Source organism: Rhea pennata, chromosome 2 (genome assembly GCF_028389875.1).
Source record: "Rhea pennata isolate bPtePen1 chromosome 2, bPtePen1.pri, whole genome shotgun sequence".
Lineage (NCBI taxonomy): Eukaryota > Metazoa > Chordata > Aves > Rheiformes > Rheidae > Rhea > Rhea pennata.
Window position 1 is genome coordinate 147,520,962 of NC_084664.1, and position 23,019 is coordinate 147,543,980.

General features: G+C 35.0%; 1 protein-coding gene across 3 annotated transcripts in view; it reads right to left on the minus strand.

Moving 5' to 3' along the window:
* Positions 1-23,019, minus strand: part of CSMD3 (CUB and Sushi multiple domains 3) — a 683,676-nt gene that overhangs the window by 274,399 nt on the left and 386,258 nt on the right. For all 3 annotated transcript variants that reach the window (XM_062568389.1, XM_062568388.1, XM_062568387.1), the window contains 2 exons: positions 9,046-9,228; positions 7,623-7,949 (listed from right to left, as the gene is read on the minus strand). In XM_062568389.1, coding sequence (XP_062424373.1) covers positions 7,623-7,949; positions 9,046-9,228 — 510 coding nt within the window. The remainder of the gene's footprint in view (positions 1-7,622; positions 7,950-9,045; positions 9,229-23,019) is intronic.

Here is a 23,019-nt window from a genome sequence, read left to right on the forward strand (position 1 = left end):
AAGAAATTCCTAGTAAATACAAATCCTTCCATAATTTCAAGTTTATCTATGAAGCAGATGAAAAAAAAAAAAAAAAAAAAGGCAGTTTCCCTATATCTGTACAGACTATCATATCTGGATGCGAAAGTAAAGACAGTCCATGTCTATCACTACAGAATAGACTGTACACTGGCAGAACAGACCAGCCTATCTACCTACCAGAAGTGAGCAAAATCATAGATACTAGTAATATCTTTAAAATGTCTGCATTCATTAGGTATAATTTATTTTTTTATCCAGAAAAGACTGTATATATATTTTAGTTAAAAAATAAAAAGTAGTGATTTCTCAATGAGAACAGATATCATTGGCACAAGATCACCTTCCTCATTTCTGATGATTGTAAATTATTTCTTATAAACATGCATACATTTGAAGGATGCATGAAAAGATAATTTTTGTACTATTATTCTGCAGTCTTAATAATACGTCTGCTATACAAAATATATCCAAGCTTCTCTATGAAATCTTCCAAATTAAAATATTATTCATAGAGAAAAAAATTATTTCTTAGAACTTACTTTAGAAGGGGAAATCATTTGGTTTTATTTATAGTGCAGACTATTCAATTTACTATTTAATTGAAATCTGACACCTGAATCATATTAGTTTGCTTTCATATGTTTTGATTGCATCCTGCATTGTGCAAGTGTTTGCATTTTCAAATTTCAGTAGATACTCGCACACTGATTCTGCTGGTAAAATAACCTTTCCAGAAAAAAAAATGAAGAACTTCCAAGCATGTTAATATCAAATAGAAAATGGAAATGTTTAATTTTTTATTGTTAATACATCTATTCTTACATTTCTTAAGAATATTAGTTATATAAATATTCTATATGAGAAGAATTTGCATGTTACATGACTGGTACACTTTTCTGACAAGAATACAAATCATCATACGGTTTTCAACTCAAAATACTTTTGAAATTAATAAACAGCCTTCTTCCTTTTCAAGCAATCTGTATATAAAAGCCATCATTTTTTTTTACTATAAACTATTAATACAGTATATATGCAACAAGACAATAATTAACTCCAGTTATATCATTTTGCATATTTTGAAGTTCTATTAGTATAGTGGCTTATTTTATTAAAAAAAAAAAGAATTTTAACTTAGTAACGAGATTTCTCTGAAGCTGTATTACAGAAGTAGAAGAACTACAATAAAGTAGAAAACTGAATGCATTAATATACATACATTTTGACTTAGATAAAACTATGTATCTTTGAGACTAAAACAATGCTTATATTGAATGGTTGCCTGCCTCGCTGGAGTATGGCATTCAAAAATGGTGCAACTGCACACTTTTTCACAGGAATTACAAACACTTTTCAATATTCTATGTATAGTCCTCATTTTCAGTGATGGGATTTAATGCCTGTTTCTATTACTAGCTTCAGACAACATAGAGATAGATTTATTTTCAATAGTACTATTTATAAATATAGATATTTATAGAAAAAAGTGATGTGAGATATAGCTTGCATGTGACACCAGTTTACTGAGAGTGCAAAACAGGTCCATTGCTCTGTATTTGAGCCCAGGAGTTCAGAGCAGAGCACTTTTGATCCTGCAGAAGATGTAGAGGATGGCTACTGAAGGTAAGAGCAAAGGATGACCCTTCTCAGCAGTGAGCCCTCTCTCATCCCAGACTGGGAAGCCAAGCACTTCATGAGCAAAATTCAGTCTGCCTACCACTTCTGAAAAGCTTCATGTTAGATCTGTAATATCATTTATATATATTCCTTAAATAGAAAGAAAAAGTATGTAGGTATATATCCTTAATATTTTACACATCAACAATAAGCCAAGAAACTGTGGAAAGGGTCCTCATACTATATTAAATGAAAAGAGGAGATCCAGCTTTCTTGGGTGGAAGAAATCACTACCATGATTGCACTCTCAGTTTAAGTAATATCTGGAAAAAAGCCAGACAGTGTAATCATAGCACAGGGTGAAGTACTTTCAGTTCTAATATTAACTCAGAAGGACGCTAAAACCTGAATTTTTCACTAAAAAGAAAGAAAGAAAAGAAAAAGAAAAAAGCGAACAGGAGGAACTGCAACAATCTCAGGAGATATGAAGGCAAGAATCAAGCTAACCATAACCTATCTGGTCTGAAGTCTGCTCTGAAGAGGTCCACTGGCTCACATAATTGTTTTGGTAGATTGCCCTGCAGTTTTAACTGATAAATCTAGCAATGGCTTTGAAATAAATACAACCTTTTTCTGAGGACAATACTACAGAGGAAACAAAAGCTAAGAGAATATCAAATTATTAAGAGATACTTGATAGGAATAATTGTGAATGATTGGGTTGCTAAAAGTCATGCAAATAACTAATACACAAATTCAGTACTGTCACATGTAAACTCGGATTTCTGCATAGTGTGTAACACTGCATGAATAACTTTATCCTGGGAAGTACTTAAGTTAGAAAAGTTGAACAGGAGGGAATGCAAGCAAAAATGTATCATGATGCACATACCCCCCAGAGTAACAAGAATATAAAAAAAAAATGTATAAAAATAATGGAATCCTGACGTTTTGGCCTCCTGAGCTGATATCACTAGAGCCATCAGGCTGATGTTGAAGTCCTACAGTTTCACCTGTGATATGTTGTTCTCAGATACATAACTTCTGTTAGCAAAAGCACAATTAGACAGTTGCTATGAAAAGAAAACCAAAAACACATAACTGGCAGAAATAACAGAACTAAACTTATACAAAAGTATTTGCCCAGCACCCCTGCACTAATCAATGAGCAACAGCTCAGAACGGTCCACCAACCCTTAAAATTGAAACAAGTTGGAAGATGCTCTTCACCTCATAACATTTGGCCACCTCAGTCTGAAGTGGGTGGCACTATGGTCAGGGATACCTGCCTGTGGGGAACCTCCAGGGATGCCCAGGACCAAAGGCCATGAACATCTCACTCCTAACAACCACTGACAGCCACCACTCCTGGCTGCAAAGACAGAGGAAGTAGAGACTCACAGAATGCTAGAGGTTGGAAGGGACCTTTGGAGTTCATCTAGTCCAACCCCACCACCACCCCCCAAGCAGGGTCATCTAGAGCATGTCACCCAGGACTGCGTCCAGATGGTTTTTGAATACCACCAAGGATGGAGACTCCACAACCTCTCTGGGCAACCTGTTCCAGTGCTCAGTCAGCCTCACCATAAAGCTTTGCCTTATGTTCAGATAGAATTTCTTGTGTTTCCATTTGTGCCCGTTGCCTCTCGTCCTATCGCTGCGCACCACTGAAAACAGTCTGGCCTCATCCTCTTCACACTCTCCCTTTAGATACCTGTACACGTTGATCAGATGCCCCTCTCAGTCTTCTCTTCTCCAGGCTGAACAGGCCCAGCTCTCGCAGCCTCTCCTGATTTTGAGGTTCCAGTACCTTAATCATCTCAGATTGAAGCAGAGAGACTATATAACCTCACTGCATCTATGTGGCCATTTTTGGATTCTGTGCCTAGTTCTGATCTCCACAATTCAAAAAAGATGCATATGAAGTGGGAAGCATTCAGGAAAGAGTCACAGATGTGATAAAAGGCTCAGAGCTCATGCCTGAAATTGAGGAATGCATTTTACTTATCAGAGGGAAGATTAAGGGATGACTTGAGTTTATAAATACCTTCACACAGAAATGTGAATGGCTCCTGAATTTGGGTATAAAGTGAAAGTAAGGAGCCAGAAGCACATATACAATTCTACGGCAACTTAAATCAACCTAATTTCAAGCAGTTATGTTCCTGTCTTTTACTGTACTCAGGAAAGCATCTGCCAACCTCATTCCCCACTTTTACATCAGCAGTAGTGAACAACAAGCTACAAAATAAATTGATACAGAGATCTGGTCTAGCTGAAAATCACAGCCTTTTGAGTTGCCAATCCATGGTTATTAGAGCATTTTCTGGGACATCCATTTTCACGTGTCCCAAAGTTTAACTCATTAGAAATCTTTTTATTTTATCAAAGTCTGCAGAAGACCTGAAAACCTGAAGCCTGACATTTGAAGTCACTCAAAGATGAGACATTTTAAATCTAAATTAAGTTTACTTTTTATTGAATTTGAATTTATGTTTAGTTTTACCAGAACATGCATAACTATCTGAGACTACAAGCTGCAGGAATGAAAGAAAATATAGCATAAAAATAGTCTGTGAGAAACACTTTAAAATCAGATTATATTCTAGCAATTCAGTTTTATTCTTCTCTACACTATACTTGAAAAACGTACTAATGAAGTTATTTATGTTAGTAGCCTACATTCTTTTTACTAAAGACTGATTATATACCTTTTCTGTAACATACTGTCTGTGCTCTTGAAGCCAGAAAAGAGAGTGATAGTTTTGAAAAAGATCGGCAAAGACACAGTAGAAATATTAATAGAAAATGATCTTTTTAATTAACTTTGGGTTTAAAATGCCAAGACAGAGTGAAAGTGATGCTAATTCATTTTCTACCCTCTTGTCTGGCCTTCAACTATTATGGAAAGAATATTTCTATAATTTATCAAATTGTAGCTGACTTTACTAAAGAAAGATTAGACTTTTTTTTTTTTTTTTTTTTTGGAGTTATTCTCTCTTTTGCAAGTATTAACTGAAGAGTTTAACAAACATATACTCTTCCATTCTATCTTAAACATAACCATGAACAACAAAAATATAAATACTTTAAACTATTCAAACATAGAAAGCACTTCTTTAAAACAACCTTTCAGAATAAGTTTGTTTCATTATACAACTGTCAAAATTAGTATGATATTGTCATTTCTTTATACAAATTAAAATTGTACCAGTGAATATCTGGCAATATCAGTACATACTTTAAGTGATTACTAATTGAAAGATACTGTAATTAGACTACCACACTACAATTTTTTTAAAAGGATCAACCTAAACAGATTTTAGTTGATTGTTATATTTCTATGGTGCAGAAAAATTAAACCAGCAATCTTAATATTGCTTGACGAAGCATTGTATTTTAAAATAAAAGGTGAAAATATTTTCCATGCTAATCTTCTGTATCTTTCATGTTTTCTGTAATGTCCTTTTAAAGCCATATTTCTGTGCTTATACTCTAACCAAACCTATGTCTAGTTCTAAATCTGCAAAAAGGGACAGCTTGGAGAATATACATTTAAAGATATGCCTATTTTTTTTTCCTTGAGAAGACTGCCATAGCTTCTCTTCTAAAATTTTCTTCATTAGTAGATTTAGGCTTGACACTACTAAGTGCATTACAGTGAAACTTTAAGGTAGAAAGCAGAATCCTTATAAATTTTAAAATGGTATGAAATAAGAAAACAACAAGGTATATAAGGAACAAAAGTTACAACTTCCGTTAAGAAATATGGATACCATATCTCAATTTAGTTATAATTATTTTTATATTTCAACAGTACTGAATAACTCCAGATATCCTGATATTTATTTACAGTAGCGTGACACCTAGTCACAGCTCTCAAAGTTGAACTTGCCATGATGACTGGTAGCTATAGAAACAAGTAAGAGATACTACATTTTCTTCATGCTTACTTTCTGCATTTGTGAGAAGTATTTGTGGATGAAGCAGCTAAGATAGAGGGCTGGGAGCAGAAATATTAGACAATATCAGAAAATGAATGTTTACACAGTAATCTAGTGTCAGCTTATCTCTTTCCTAACCAGCCACTGTTCAAGGTGAGTCTTAAGAAAATCCTTCTCTGAAAAATTCACAATCTAAAACAAACAAACAAACAAAAAAAAAAAAAAAAAAAAAAAAAACAGAGTAGAGGGGATGATACTAGCATGATACTAGCAAAGTAGAAAACCAAAGGCAACACTTAGTCATTGCAGTAATAAGAAAATAATGTTGATGATTAACTATTCTTCAGAGGAAAATGTGGAGTCTGGTTCTCAAAATTACCAGACTCACTTAATCTCACTGCCTCTTTGGCTTAATGGAGTCTTTTGATTTGATAAGTGGTGGAATTGATTTAATAGTAAAGATTATTTTACCATATAGCTAAGCAAGTAATACATTCTTCTAAGGAGACCTAGGTTTACATCTCTCCTTCATATCAAAGAGTTGATTCATCTCTCCTTCAAATCACTTAAATTCGAAGTAGGCCTCCAGAACTATCATACTGGCAGGTGTTAGGGAGAAAGACATGAATGGGATATAGGAGGCAGTTACTCATATCATCAGGCTTTTGTTTACCCTTTGGTCACAGAAAACTATCCTGCTACCTCTACTGTCAGAGAAGGGTGTGTGTATGGCGGGGGGGAAGACGTGACGAGGGCCAGCTCTAGCTGGAAAATACAATGATCTCATCAATTGCAACTCCTTTATCCCAGCCTTTATACATAACACTTCAGAAGAAACATAAGATTTTACTAGCAAAAAGTAAGGTGAATAAGCGCTAATGGTATTTATTGCTAGAGAAGATATTTAATTTCATCTTCAACTATTATGCTCTCTGAGAATGTGGTACTTCGTAGACAATGTGAAGATACATACATATTTCATTATATTCATCCTTTCCACTCCCCTCTCAGTGGAAAGGAGTGAAGTACATAGAACTCCATTTTAATGGGAAATGCTCTGTCTCTGCATAATGGTCAAAATACTAAAAGTGTAAAACAAGACATACTAGTGTCTCTTCCAATGGACAGAAACAAGTAACTACAATTCAGATATTGCTCAAGGCAGAAGCCCAACTACTGGTTATTGCAGTTACTCTGAATCACAGTCTATAAACCTCTCTCTCTCTGTGGCTGCTACATATGTAAGTTAAACATGTATTAATCAGGACTTATTTAGTGATGACCAAAAGGGCAATGCCAAGTGTAGTTGCGTGTACAAGGCATCCAAGTAGCAAAAGTTGCCAAAGGACAGGATAAGCACAAGGGACTGCAGATAGGCAGAATATCCTCCTGAATACACAAAGATGACTGCTAAGACAAAGGAGAGCAGGAGAAAGAGAGACCTCCCTTTTGGGAAGGCAGGTAGGGGAATAAATTAAAAGCATCAAAAATAAGCAAGGAAAAATCTGAGAAGAAAGAAGACAAGACCACTGAGGTTTGACTAATCTCATCAAAGAGAAGCCTAATCATGTTGACCTTGGTGACCAAGAAGCATCAAGGACCACAGCCATCAGTGCTCTGTACAGCATCAGCTGGTATATGGTAAGTTAGCACATGCATGTATTTTGTAAGATAAAATCATTAGCACAAAGTGTGCTGTTAATGAATCTAGTAAAGTTTAGTTTTAACAATTTAAAACCAACCTAATTTGTCAATCCTCTAAACACTTCCATCACATACTCTGAGTGTATATATATACACATATATATATTCAGCTGCAACATTTCCTTTGAAAAGCAATCTAAACATCTAAATTAGGCACTCATAGCTATGTAGTTTTTTAAAGCTGTCCCGTATTACCATAATGTCCTTTTTACACATGCCTCTTATGTCCTTTTTATGCATACCTCTTAAAATATACATTGAAAACAAAACAGACACACAAATATATACATACATATATATATATATATATTTATATATATAAATATTATTACTCACTGTTGTAAGTAATGTTAAATCCACGTCCTGACATTGAATGGTCAGCTTGAAATTCCAGACGCAAAATATGTCCATTACTGGTAAGATGGGAAGGAACTTCAGCACCAGTAAATGTTCCTATTATGGGAGAATCTGGAGAGTCACCATCTTTGACTGCAAGGAAGTCAAACTGAGATTCCAAGTCAAAGTCATTAAAGGAGAGATGGATTCGGCTCCCTGGGTCTGAAATTATTGTCCAGATACAGTTTAAATTATTTCCATACCCCTCTGGATAATCAGGTGAAAGAACCGTGCCCATTGGTGCAGTGAAATTAGAAAGGCAAGGAACTGCCAAAAAAGACAGAAATAAATTAGATAATAGAATAAAATATATTTTTAAGAGAGAAATTTTATTATTAAGTGTTTGTAAGAGATCTTTAAATTCTTTTATTATCTCAGTTGAGTAATTCAGTATTCTGTATAACCAAGTGCGAAGCAGAAAGGTTTTTTTTTTTTTTTTTTGGCATGTACTTATTTCCTTTTCCATAATTACATCCTCCCAAGTACAGTCTCCCAGGTAACAAAGAACATATCTCCTTCACTGAAAAGCCACAGCAGTCCTTTCAATTTACCCTTGCTGAACTGTCCTTAATCACTTAGCACCATTTGTTTTCTCCTTTATGAATTGTTTAGATGAACAGATCTCTCATGAAGTACATTAAAGACTCAGAGGGCCGATAGTTATCATTTGTTCACACAGAAACACAAGAAGTTAACTAGCCTCAAAGAGACAAAAGAGTTGTTTTGCTATTATCAGGATGATATTTTGTATTCAACCATTACAGTTAAGCAATATTAAATTAAGTTGCAAGGATGAATGCAACTGATTGTGCTCTTAATACATACAGTCTATTCATATTTTAGTGTAAAGATTAAGTAGTAGGTTTCCACAAAAGTATATCACAACAGTGCTTTTACTTATTCTGTAAGGTCTATCTGGTAGGCAACTATACCTATCTATGTAAATAGACATGTCTAGGAACACTCAAGTTCTAAAATATATTCATATATAATGTATAGGAAAAAACTGTAAATAATTTAAATGTCCTTGACTGCAATTCAACAACTACTAACTTGAAATTAACTTAGAATACTAGCTATAAAAAGCAAATAATACATATAAAATCTACAGCTTCTTACAAAAAAATGTCTCCAATAAAATGTTATGGGGAGTCACTTAATGACAACTATTTTGAAAACAAACAAAAAAAAAATTAGCAGTTCTAGAATTTCTATTGGATACAAGCCTTTAGTAAATCTACCACCAAACAAAAGTAAAACATTAAAACGAATTACATTGTGCTAACTTTGCAATTAATCACACACATCATTACTTGTGAGGCAAAATGTAGGATAATAAGACATATTAAAAATCAGTACATACAAATACAAATTGGTATGTTTGCAGACCACTGGTTGTTTTCTTGGCAAACGATAGATTTCTCTCCAATTAGTTCAAATCCGAACTGACACTCAAAACGTAAAACATCCCGGTTGGAAAATCCATCCCCTTCTCTGATACCATATAATGGTGTTCCAGGATCCCCACAGCTTTCCTTTTCAATTTCTGTTGGAAAAAAATATATATATTTATAAATATATATTTCTAGAAGAATAAAGCATACTCTACGTGGGTATATGCCCACATCTAGAACATAAGTACATATTACAAACAAATGAGGACCATCTACATAACAATTGCTGAAACACATCACTGAGTCTGATTCCATACTCTATCTTCTTAAGATTCTCTGTGAGTTTTGTGTAAGAACCTTGGAAAGATCAGAGTTCATCTGTATTATTATGTTACTCAAAATTAAAAAGACCAGGGGAAAAATATTCTTATTTTATTTTATTTTGTAAAATTTCTGGCAATAACACGAAGAAAAATATCACTTGCAGTATGTGAGATTTTAAAACTAACAACAAAGATCAGTATCCCACTATGTCAAACATAGTCCATATTCAAATACAGTTTAAAATGACAAACTAGGGAAAAGGAAAGAAAAAAGGAATAGTGATACAAAAAGAATTCTTCAAAGTCAAAAGGAGGCCACAAGTACATTTACGCATATATACATATATGTACACACACACGTACAGAACACATATGCATAAATTGTCTATATTCCAGTAACATTTTACATAAAATAGACCTGATTGCAAAATAGCTGAATGATCATCTATAGCTAAAACTGTTTTAGCCTTATTTTATAAAACAATACATTACCTTGAATTTTCACTGGAAGTTAAAAGCATGGAGGGATTTTCTAAATTGCATTTCTCTGAACATCTTTTTTTTGTTAACTTTTGCTCATTGTCTCCCATCTTCCCACCAGAGACCACTGTAAAGAGACCAGCTCTGTCTTCCTGATAACCTACCTCCTTGTAGGTACTAGCAGGCTAGGTAGTGGAAGACTGGTAGGTACTATTAGGTCCTGCTAAAGCCTCTTCCTCTCCAGGCTAAACAACCCCAGCTCACACAGCCTCTCCTCATAGGGCATGCTCAAGTCCTCTGACTACCTCAGTGTCTTTCTACTGAACTCATTCCAATATATTGATCTCTTTCTTGTATTAGGGTGCTCAAAACCTATTCTAGATGTGGCCAAATGAGTGCCAGGTAAAGGAGTATAATCATTTCCATCAATCTACTGGCCTGACCTCTGTTAATTCAGCCCAGGACGCTCTTTGCTCTCTTTGCTGCCAGGGTACACTGCTGGCTTATATTCTTGCTGCCCACCACGATGCCCAAGGCTTTTTCTGCAGAGCCATTCCCCAGCCTTTACTGTTATCACGGGTTCTTCATTCCCAGGTGCAGGACTTGGCACTTCCCCTCGTTGAACTGCACAGGGCTTCTGCTGGTTTACTCCTCTGGCCTGTGTAAATCTCTCTGGATAGCAGCCCTGTCATCAAGCTTATCAAACGTTCCTCCCAGATTGGTGTCATCTGCAAACCTGATGAGGGTGAACACCACAGCCTCTTCCCAGTCATTGACAAAGATGTTAAATGGGACAAGTCCCAAATTATACTCTTGTGGTACTCTTCTTGTTCCTGGCCTCCAGGTACAGAATGATCCATTTACCACTAACCTCTAAGCCTACTAAACCAATATGGCTTTTTCTTACTCATCTGGTTGTCTCCACAGTTTTCTTGTATATCCAAGTCATGGCATTATGTCCTAGCTAGGCGGACTAAAGTCCTAGCAGGACTTAGCCCTGATAAGTCTGGAATAGGCAACCTTCACTGCTCCCCTTGTCCACTGACCAAGTGATTTATCATAGACAGCAGACAGCTTGGTCAGGTGATTTACCCTTCAAAAATTCATGCTGACTATTCCCAGTGTTGTCTTCCTTTTCATATCCCTAGAAATGGCTTCCAAGAGGACTCGTTCCATGATTCCCTCAGGAACTGAAGAATGATCAGCATATAGTTCCAAAGGCTTCTGGCCTTTGTTGAAGATGGGTGCAAACTTTCTCCAGGTGGAGAAAGGATTTCCTTTGATCTCCAAAATCTGTCAAAGATGTTAGAAAGCAGTCTTGCACTGGCAATTTTCTCAGCCCCCTTGAATACAGCCCATCAAGTCCCAGGTAATTTTCCCAGTCAAGTAATTCCAGACCCAATGCTCTTCCACTGCAGGTAGTTCTTAACCTTAAACCCTTCCATTAAGCACAGAGGCCTGGGAGACCTTGTTGGTGCAGACTGAGGCAAAGAAGGCATTCATAAGGCATATACCTTAGCCATATCTGTATCTGCCATCATTAAATTACACATGCCATCCAGCAACAGTCCCACATTTTATTTGTTTCATATTGACACACTTTTGTGGAAACTGAGCCTCAGACATGGCCTGACTGCTTAAATTTTAAATGTTCCTTCCACACCACTACACCATAAGAAAAAAGTCCAAGAAAATATTGTGCTCAAGATACGGAATCTAGGAATTCATTCATAATCTATGACTATATAGACAACAAACATTCAGTCCAAAATTATTTTCTCCTTCTCCATCACAACTGTCACAAATCTTTTCCTAAGAAGTTTGAACTACAGAAGGGACAAAAGTCTTAAGATAAAATTAATTTATGACACATAATAATAATAACAATAAATATCTCGAAACTGTATTTTGAAAAAATTATCTCTGAAGGTCCTACTGCCACTATTTCATAGTTCAACAATGAGTAATAAAGCAATTAATTGTTTCTATTTTAACTCAAAGTATATATGGTCATACTGTCAGCATCATATACCACATTGCTCAAATATTTCAATTATTCATGAATACAATAAAATACGGTAAAAAAAAGAATATTAATTTTCAACAAAGAATTGAGACAGAAAAGACTGGGGAAAAATAAAAAGTTCATATTTTATTGTAGATATTTAAAGATCTTATTCTTTTTGACTAAAGGAAAAGCAAAATCAACAAAACACAAAAAACATCAGCACTTGCTATTGCTTTCTTTATTTTTGTCCAAAGACTCCTAGGAAGAAGCAAATACGATTCATAATTAAAAAAAGACTAAAAGAAACATGTTCAGATGCTCCCCAAAACACACAGTTCTAATACAAGCTAAAGCTGGCTTGAAGACACAATATAAAATATCCATATCCAGGCACAAACCCACTCCACCTGTTTTAAATGGTGATGAGAGTGGGAATATCAAACCTACAAGCTATACAGGTTTTCATTGCCCAGGAGACACAACATTTTGCTAGGCTTTTCTGGTAGGTCATAGGATTAACATAGTGCCTAAGTGCCTATGGCCCTTCACATTCTGCTCGGGAAAAGAAACGCATTCTATAAACTTCTTTCCAAAAAATGATTACTTCAAGTAACATAGTTTTCTCAGATAATGTATGCTAGACAACTCATATTTATTGTCTTTAGGGGCTGCTACATCAATGTAGCTGGGCCAAGGATTTTCTATAATTACTATTTTATCCTAAGTAACAAGAGTTTCCATGCTTTTTGTCTAATTTAAATAAATTAGGCTTAAATAAGGCTGAGTTAAGCTGCTGCAATGCGTTTGTTCATCTTGTCCTCTCCCTGGTTTCCCTATTAGGAAGACCTAAAGGAACTGATTCTCTAGTCAAAAAAACTCTTAGGGGGATGTATTTATTGACAGGAGTTGGAAAAAAAATACTGTTTGTACTATGAGATGCTGCACTTGAGAGATTACATCCGTAGGCTTATATTTCATTCTTTTCTAAATGGAATTAAGTTAAACAAAATGTTATTTGAATGACAGTTTAAAATTAAATACATCATCCATAAACCCCTTCCACATCCATTTACATTTACAGGAAATCTTTCCTTCATTACTTTAATCCTTCCTTCAAGCCTTGCTTTACATCACTTTTATACTCTCTGGAAGATTCATGTTAGCATCAGTTTATTTCAGAAGTTGAAACTAGATGTTTTTGTGTCTTTACTCAGTTCTAGCAAGAAGCAGAAATGATACTTATTTTTGTTGGTTTGAAACACAAGTAACTTTTAGACTTGCTTAAAGAATGGTAACAAACTTTCTTCAAAACAGACAGGAATAAAAACTGCTGCTTTCAGGGCTCCTGTCCGACAACCCCATTTTCAATACCAGGATTTCAGGAAAGAACACTATTTCAGCTTTGTCTGGAGTCAGCAAAGGGGCTAATGATATTCATATCCAAATCCATTTCTTTTACTGCTAGCTCTACCACTTTGTTTCAGCTTCCCTGCATCGCGTATCTGTGCCAGTGACTCTTAAGAAGTTAGATGCTGAGGCCAGCAAAGACTCATTCCTTGGTAAGCTCACACTAGTCCCTCGTTGCGAATATTTATGACTAGTGGAACACAAACAGCAGATGTATTAGTTAACTTGCAATCTTTAAGTTGTTATTTTTTTCATAAAACCTAAATAATTAAAACCTTAATCAAGTTAAAAGAAAATACCACATCTGTAAGCATAATGACTTTGTCTCCTATCTTAAACATTATTTATTTATTTTTAATTTAATCACTGTCTAATTCTAGGCCCAGGCAATCTTAGGTTCCCTTCTGTGTGGGGGACACTATTAATTTTTATACATCAAGTACTCTAACTGAAGATCACAAGATTAAATCAGTTTATAAGCATATATGAGACTAATGCGGATCAAAAAAAGGGTAAGATTTACAGCAGAGGGTAAGGTGTCACAGATCTGAATCCTTAGTGACCTTAATTTTTTCAGCATGACCTTGACCAGGATACTTAAATGCAAAAAGACTTTAAGACTAATTATTAGACTTAGAAAACTAATTAAGACAAATACTCTAATAAAATAAATAGAAACAGTACCACAATAATATTCCTAATCCTTCTTAATAGATTAATAATTCCAGATAACAGCTATTTCAACAAATATTAGGATTTACTCTAAAGAACAAAACAAGTTTTTACCATTTGTGTAACAAATATAACATGTACTTAAAAAGTAGGGAAACCAATCACCACGATATAGTTCGCAAATTGAGATTTTCAGTATGTTCACCATAATCACAGCAGAAGAATGCTTGTAATAAGATGGAAATGTTTTCCATCAGCTCGCTGATTGTAACTACTGCTAGGGTGTTAAGCAAAGTATGAATTCAGCCCATATCTCACCAGATTCAAAAAAAGCCTTCACTTAGAAGTACATATATTTAAAATATGATTGTCAGGATAAATACAGCAGTATTTTACTGTTATCACTCCTCTTCAGAACAGACATGAAATTGAGGGTTCGGGAGGGTGGGGAAGGAAGAGAAGAAGAAGAAAAGACAGCAGTGTCTCAAATTAGAACATCAGTTCACAGTGCCTTGGGGGAGCTGAGGCTCTACGCGCATTTTTTTCAATAAATATATGGGTTTTTTGCTTTTCTTGTTTTTGTTTTTGTTTGAGTAAAATAGAAGACAGCAGTCTAACATTGCCTTTAAAATTAGTGTATGCAACATAAAGAAATTGTAGCAGTGGTCCACATTAATTTTACTCTGCCTTCACAGTCTCACCATATGACAAAAGTACTCTATTTTGGTAATTACTTTTTATTTAACTTCTGACAAAGACTATCCATGTACTAGTAATCCTCATGTGAAAGTGTATTTCTTTCCTCATCAGTCTGCTTTTTTCTTCCTCCATGACTGTCCTTCTTAAGTCAGACAAAGACATCTTAAGTCTTTGGAAGAAGTCATTTCTATATATGACTCCTTTTCAAATTTAAAAATAGCCTTATAGATTAAGCACATTTTTGTTTTGTATTATTCTAGTTACTTTATATTTTTACATTTTGATTTATTAATATCCTTTTTCATGATTTTTTTAATTAGCTGTTCACGTTATATACAGTAAGAAATAGTGATGCTGGCGTTTTCTTTTAATATGGTCACTAACACTGACTTATAATTGCATGTTTCAAAAGAGCAATATTGCCACTTGTGTCTGAGAGAAACAAACATAAGCTAATATTATTTCCATCAGCCTGTTTTTTTTTTTTTTTTTGTAATGTCCTCTAAAAGAAACATCTCTGAGCACATTTTGTTAAACTTCTTGTAAATTAATCCTGCAAGACATTTTCAGATTTAAGGCTTTTGAGATAAGAAAAAAAAAAATCAGCTAGTTTTTGTTCTCAAAAATTATTTCACAACTCCACAGTAAGTATGGAAATCTGTTAGAAATTCTATTAGCATTACAACACGCAGAGATGTGCCTACTCTTTTAGCATAAACCTTTCCCTCCCTGCCATCCCCACCCTGGTTTCTCTCCGCAGGCCAACATTTTGCTTAGCGAAAGGAGAAGGGGGGAGGCATTCGGCAGCGGTCAAAATACTCTGTGACTTCAGGTTTTCCTTCGAAGCCCCCTGTGCCACAAGAGTGTTGACATGAAAGGACAGTAAAAGTGCAGAGAGGCATGAATTCTTCTCATGGTAAAGTTCTGCCTTTTTGTAGAAAGACCTTAACTTGCTGAGGTTGTCTGAGAGGCTTATTATTTTGGAAATTTTGTTCATGCAAAATTGATAAGTAGCTGGTCCCAATGCACAGAATGAAGCTTAAAACTACCAACATATTTTCTAACAAGAAATACCTGAAAGCCATTGAAATTATATATGGCTTTTCTAAGCCCCAAATGAATTGAGAAAGCCTGGCAAGGAATATTTAAGTATCTGTATCATACAAAGAGAAGGTAAGACATTATGTTTTAAAGAGCTATGTATATTTTACTGAGAAAACTGTTCCCAGTTTATTGTGTAATGATTTACATAAGTTATAATTACAAGGAATTATTCTTCAGAAAGCTGTACAACGCGGCTTCACCACTTTCAGAGATTAAAGTACCTTACATATATAAAGATCATGGTGCTACCTTCTTTTATTATGTTAAAACAAAGGAAATATACTAGCTTGACAGTTTAGTATTTTGTTGTAGATCATTATTTGGATAGACATTATGCAATCAAAGTCTGATTTCCCAATATCAACAAAAATCATAGGTACTTGATGCTAAATAGCAAGTGTTTGAGTTTGACACATATATAATTATTTGTTCCTGTAATTTTCATGCTCTTAGGAGAGAATTAACATGAGATTAACGTTGTGGTAGGGTTTTGTTTGCTAATTTTCAAGGAAAGAAAAAAGGAAGATAATGCAGGTGTTTCATTCTGCTCAAAATGATTCTTTTATTTCTGTGCAGCTCACTTAAAGAGTTCTGTATCTTTTCTATATATCAGCGACGTACTGAAAGGACAACACAAAGCTACAGTAGGTACTAAATAGGCTACCAATATAAGGACGTTCTTGTTCTCTTTTCATCTGCCTTTGTGAAGGACAGGCATATTCTGGAGGTGACTAAATGGGCCTTGGGGAAAAGAAACAGTCACTTACTACACAAATGCATTCTGACAGAGTAGCACTGGAGTCAGTGCTTGGAGAGGAAACTTGTCTATCTAAACCTTCTATCATTCAAGGGAAAATAAAAGTAAAGACTGTGATTCTTATAAGGGGAAACAATTTTAAAGGAAAAGAGATCACTACAGCACAGTGGAAAAGTACTTTAGGAAGACTTAACATCTCCTTTCTTATAAGCACTTGCTTATTCAAAGAGCTATGAAAAGAAACGATTATGTATTTATACAATTTCTGTTCAAATAGTACCAGTAACCAGCAGTAATATAATTATGTATCTTACTGTGAACATTAGGACATAAATCATAAAGAGAAAAAGCACTCATAAAGCAGCAGGAGGAAAGTTAAAAAAAAGAAGAAATTAACTTATGAATCAAGAGCATGATACTTCTTAGAGTCAATTAGGACGACGGATAATAAAGGCCATAGGTAAACCACGTTATGGCTACTGTGATTAGTAAACAAAATAGAAAACAATTTGAGTGACCTTATAGATGACACCTTCTCCTAAATATCATCATGTTTATATGCTACTTCACATAAAAGAAATTGATAACTGCTACTATTAACAGCAACTATTAAAGCACACGCATTTTTACAAAGAAAAGATGCAAGTCATCGCCAAAAGAACAAACAGCGAGGCACCATGAGGTTTTATCCACACCCTTGCTTCATTCACACACCACAGATTATTCCGCATGTTCCACGTCTGGGGAATTACTGAGAGATAACAGAACTGCCACCTTAATCATTATTATTATGCAGAACAGCAAGTGTAATTTATTTAGCCTCTGTTATGATCACAGTAGGTTTCAACAATCCCGGCCGCCACCTCCCCAAAAGTAGGAAGGAGCTACCCTTAGATGTGACATGGCTATTTTTCTAGTAGATACCAAATTTATGGATAGGGAATGAATCGTCCATTGAGTAACTAGAAGCTATTAACATTGACCAGAGTAGTAGAGTGTAGCAGCACACGTAGAAATGGGCCAGGACAACGTCAGTGCCAAAACTGAGAGAAGGTACAGTCCACATATTTCATGAGAATTATAGTATATTATATATTATAGATACTCAGGAACTTTATGATATACATACTTTCTTCTTTTTATTATTCAGGACCATGTTCTTTCTTTTAAATTTGAGTTGTTTACTTTACAGCTAGCAATAAGCTGGCCCAGCTAATGAATCAGCCCTGTGGGGCTTTGCAAAATAGTCTGCACCTTCAACAGAGTAAGTTACTCTCTTAGTTTAGGTTTAGAAAATGAAATGCTCTCTACAGAACTTTATGTACACAAATGCTTTAACAGTACCATGGGACAACTTATTTGTATAAATGTCTGCAGACACTGGGGTCTAAGTAAACATACTTTGGAGAAAAATGAGAGATATCTGTGCATAAAAACTGAACAAGGAACTATGCATAATTACTGAAAATAACATAAATACTTGACATTCATCTGAAACCTAAATTAAATGTTCAAATATTCTCCACTGTAAGTTATAAATATTTTTTCTTTTTATAAAATAGCTTTTAGAATTGTTTAATAGTTTCTAGGATGATTTAAAACTTCTATTAGCACAACAGTATTTTCTACGTTTGGAGTGTAATTTATGTAATGTTCTGACTGATACTACCTTCCTGGCATCACCTACAATTCACCTTGGACAAAAACTATTTACCATGTTCAAAGATCCACTGAGTTGAACAGCTGTGGTATTAAATATAATTTCAGCCAAAAACATAAACAGAAATATTTGAATCCCAAGAGAAAGAAGTAAGAAACCACTGTTTACTGAGGTCTATCAGCATGCTTGGCAGTATTTAAAACCCCCCAAAAAATACAGTTCTTGACAGCAGCATATAAGACTACTTTTACCTTTGAATACATGCTTTAGGACCAAAGTAAATTTCAAATATTTTCCAAAATAAAAAGCATTGACTCGATGCCTGATCTAAAGAGAAAATATAGCTTACTAGGATGAGAAATGAAGACTCCTTCATCTACACTTCTTTTTACCTTGCATGATTGGACTGTCAGTGACATTTTAGTTAATCAACACTTTATTACACTTTATTTTCAAGTTCTTTGTATCAAATTTGTGACCTTCTTTACTGCCTCAGTCAACAAGTATAAAGGATACAATTGTTCCTGTAGATTATTTTTAGTAGAATAGTTAAATTAAAACAATAAGAATAATTACATTGTGTAATTTATTTAAACATGCAATTACTGTAAAACTTTGTCTATTATTTGGATTGTTGATTTTATCAACTTTAAAGATGAATTTACTGAGTTTCCAATAAAACTAAAATGAATGTGGGTCCAGTTCAACAAACAGATAATAATTTACATAAATTATTTTATACGTTACTGAAAAATAAAGTTTCAGCTTTACTCTTTACTGTTTTTGATGCTGTACTACCATTAGTTTCAAACTAATGCTTTTAATAATAGTTTCATCAATTTGCAAACACGTTCTCAGAAATACCTCAAATCTAAATGTAAGTATGAAAAATCTTTTAAATCCAATGATCAATCTGCCCCAGGATTATTAAACTGACAGAAAGAGAGCAAAGCAGCTAGAGGCCAGTAGCCACTTACAGCTATGCACCACTACTAGAATAGGTCAAAAAAGTGAGCAGACTTCTTCTCTTCCACATGCCTCCTGTATCTAGTATTTCCTTAAATTTCTGTAGAAATATCCCTAAATCCCAGTGCCTCGTTGAGTCTACATTTGCTTGCATAAAGCAGCAGGTATTTATCTACACCATTTAATAAAGTTTCACTTAAAGTTGTGAAAATCAGCAGCAAGGTCTGTCTTATTCTCGAGTCGCACTCAGGAAACGCTGCTTTGTCTCTCTCTCGTGTTGTCTGATGCGAAGGCAAGGTGCACGGCAGCACAGACGTGCTTTTTCCTCCCACTATTTTCTCTTAAACTGTGGTGTGTATGTACATCCTTATACTCCCATTTGCCTGCTGAATCCTTTCAGCTCCCTAGCCTTGACAGCTCTGAGTCAGCTGCACGCTGCCTCCTCTTCACATAACTCCCCTGCAGCAGGCTTGTAGAGAAGGGGCATAAAGCAGGTACGGTGCATTCACTGGCCTTAATACTGCTATTCCAGCCTGGAGGAATACCTGCTCTTGGGTACAGCTAAGTAATTCCTGGAAGCTTTTACTGCATGTACGTGACTTTTAGTTGGACTGAAGATGCATTTAATTTAAAGAATTTAAAGGAAATTTCATGCAGCTATCGATATTCTTATTTTAAAGGTTGAATTCCACATTCTAGAGCGCTATATTGTACAGTAATGTCTCAGAAATAAAACAGTTTTGGATAAATAGAGAAATCAGTTTCAGCAGCCTTGATCTAATTCTTAAGAACAGACAATTATGCTGCTAATTTTCTGCATGGAACTGTAGAAACTAGACATTAGCAAGAAATAATACCCCAAACCCCTCTAATCTAAATGCCCTATCTTTTACAATAGAAATTCCAATTAAAACAGACAAAATATTGCACAGACCACACACTACTGCTGGGCTGGTAAAAAAGAAGTACCAATGTGAATGGCATCTGAACAAGTGCCCTTAATTAACAAATTATAATAATTAATAAATATTTGTAGGAGAACTACCAAAAACAGAGGATAATTCCAAGAAGAAAGTTGGTTACAAAAAATATAGTTTCTTCTGAATGTCTCTGTCTAAACCTCCACTGCGAAGATCTCTTTTTAGGAAAGAAAGTGGTAGGAAGCAGCAGCTGTGGCTGTATTTGCAATCAATTTGCAATTGTACACTTTGAAAATAACGATAGTCACTACATGCAGAAATGATTGAAATCATTTATACATTTCCATCAAGCCTGAAATCTATTTATCAGAAGTTACAGAAATTTTATGATTTCCATATTTGAACTCTCTTTCTTTATGTGGATGGGAGATTATCTGTATCACATAGCAATTCATATTCCTTATTTTAAGAGAAGAGGGGTTTCTTTCACTAACTAAATAGCTTAATTTCAATGAGGGAAAAGAATGTAAGCATGTTGTTAATCAACATGAATAAGCTGAAGAGAAAATGGTCTTCAGTGTTTATAAAACACTCCTAAGATTTGATAAAAACATGCAATATTGTATGAGAAGCCACGGGAAACTCATTTCTGTGATTATTTGACTAAGGCATTTCAGTTGGTCAGCTTTCAAAAACCCTCAGGAAAATGAGATGCTTTAATATATCGAGCATCTTCATCGCCATCTTTCAGGGTGGTTTAGAAGACCATGTAAATGAAAATGGACTATTTCAGGGAATTTTTGGCACTATGGGAGGCAAGTGGACCTTGTACGTACACCAGTCAGCCTTCTATTCTCAATAGTGCTGTCTTTTCAGCACTAGGAAGCTCTATGGCAAGTATATATAGATCAAGGTCTAAATCCAAGATGACTGAACCTATCATCCAGAAATTCTTAACTGTTGACAACTAGGAATTTATTTGCAGTCAGTATATCATCTGTAAGACCTTTTAATAAGCTACCAATGTTGTTCTTACTAATAAGAGGACAGACAATACTTTCAACCTGCAACAACTCTGTAGCTCTTCTTCAAAAGCAATTAAAACTCCTTGAATGATTCCATAAGTTATCTGCCTCAGATTCTGAATATATCCGAGTATGATCATACTACACCAGCAACATTTTAATTTAGCAGAAATAACATCACCATTAAAACCTTCCAGTTTTGCTGAGCTAAATGTCTAGTCAGGATGCAAGGCAGCTGGCTTGTTTCTGTCTAAGGTATACGTGAATATTGCACAAAAATTTAAAGGACACCCTAAAATTTCCCTAGCATTTTGTCAGATCAGTGTCAAGAGGAAGAGAAAGAAAAGAGGCTCTAGGATGGTCATAAATCTTTTACGAAGGGATCACAAGCTTTGGATGAAGCACCCACTCAGCTGAAGGTCACAAAACAGAAAAAAGGAAAGCTTGTAAAGAAACAATTAGCAATTTCCATTAAACTGTTTACATGCCGAAACTGTAACCACAGCTTTTTCTTGTATATTCATCTCCTCCCACAGGAGTAAGATGAATGGTGAAGGTGAATACCTACATAACACAAAGCAGCAGTTGTGAGAAATAATAGACCACCTTGAATTTGTCAACTACAGTTAGGCAATACAAACTAAGCACAGAAAGCCAGGCAGTTATTAGTTACAATTTTTTTCCCCTCAGTATTAACTTTCTTTTTAGCTGTATCTGTTGATTGCCTTTTGACATTTCCCTAGAGAGTAAATACAATACTGCCGAATGTCTCTATTCTGGGTCTGTATTAGTTCTCTAGTCTATGATTCATGTCCCTAGCCAGTATTATACTATGTTATGTCAAATTATAATACAATATGGTATATCACTGCCCATACTAAAATTGTCAATTCATTGCATATTCTTTATACACAGTTCAGCTTCTGCATCTCTTATGTGAGTGATAAACTTCTCCCATTCTGCAGCTGTTCTGCTGTTGTCTATCTCTTTCTGTACAGACCTTAGGCTTCAGATGGCTTTAGACTATCAATGTGGCTTGCTTGCTTTCCCCAGGGGGGTCTGATCCCACGGTCCCTCATCTGCAACTGTCTAGTTTGGCCACTTACTCCCATCTGGAGCCAGGCAATGAGTTCTTTCCAAAAGCAAACTAGGGTAGAGTAAAAAGAACAATTCATTCCCAGGTCTGCTCTAAAATGACAGAGCAGGTTTTGCACCCTTAAAAATCATCATTTGATGAGTTCTAAAAATATATTTTAAATTGCATCTAAAGTAGTTGTTACAAGTAGATTATTTTTAAAGTTGAAATTAAAGATGGATGTCTCTCTCCTCCCCCCTCCCCAGAAAAGGAAAGAAGTATCGCTAGAAGCTCTGATTAGGCTAGAGCTCAGATAAGGATAAAGCTCTCAGGGATTTTAGCTTTTATAACCTAAATCCTCTTAAACAAGTAAGCACGTGCAAATTGGAATTTTACAAACTGAATCTGGTTATATATCCATCCCCCTGCCAAATTTCAGGTCACTGGATCTAACATACAGGAATTCTAGAACGTTTCAGAAAGGTTTCCAGATTACCATTTTCAATGTGTACAAAAGAATGCATTTTCCTTAAGCCTTTTCTTTGAAGCTGCTGAAGTGTTTTGCCTGAATTAGCACATAAGTGTTTTAAACAAGACAGCTTGCCAATACAGATAATTTCGGCCCAAACAATAAAAGCATAGGATTTCTAAAATGGTAAAACAAATAATCAGAGTGGGTCATATGTTAGAAATAGAACCTCAAAATAAGTAATACAAAGAGCCTCACCAATAATATGCTTTATTGTTTCACTATTTTGGTTGAAACACACAAATGAGAGTGAAAACACTATTTATATATCCACAGAAAAAAAGTAAAAGCAGGAAAGTTACTTACACACTATATAAA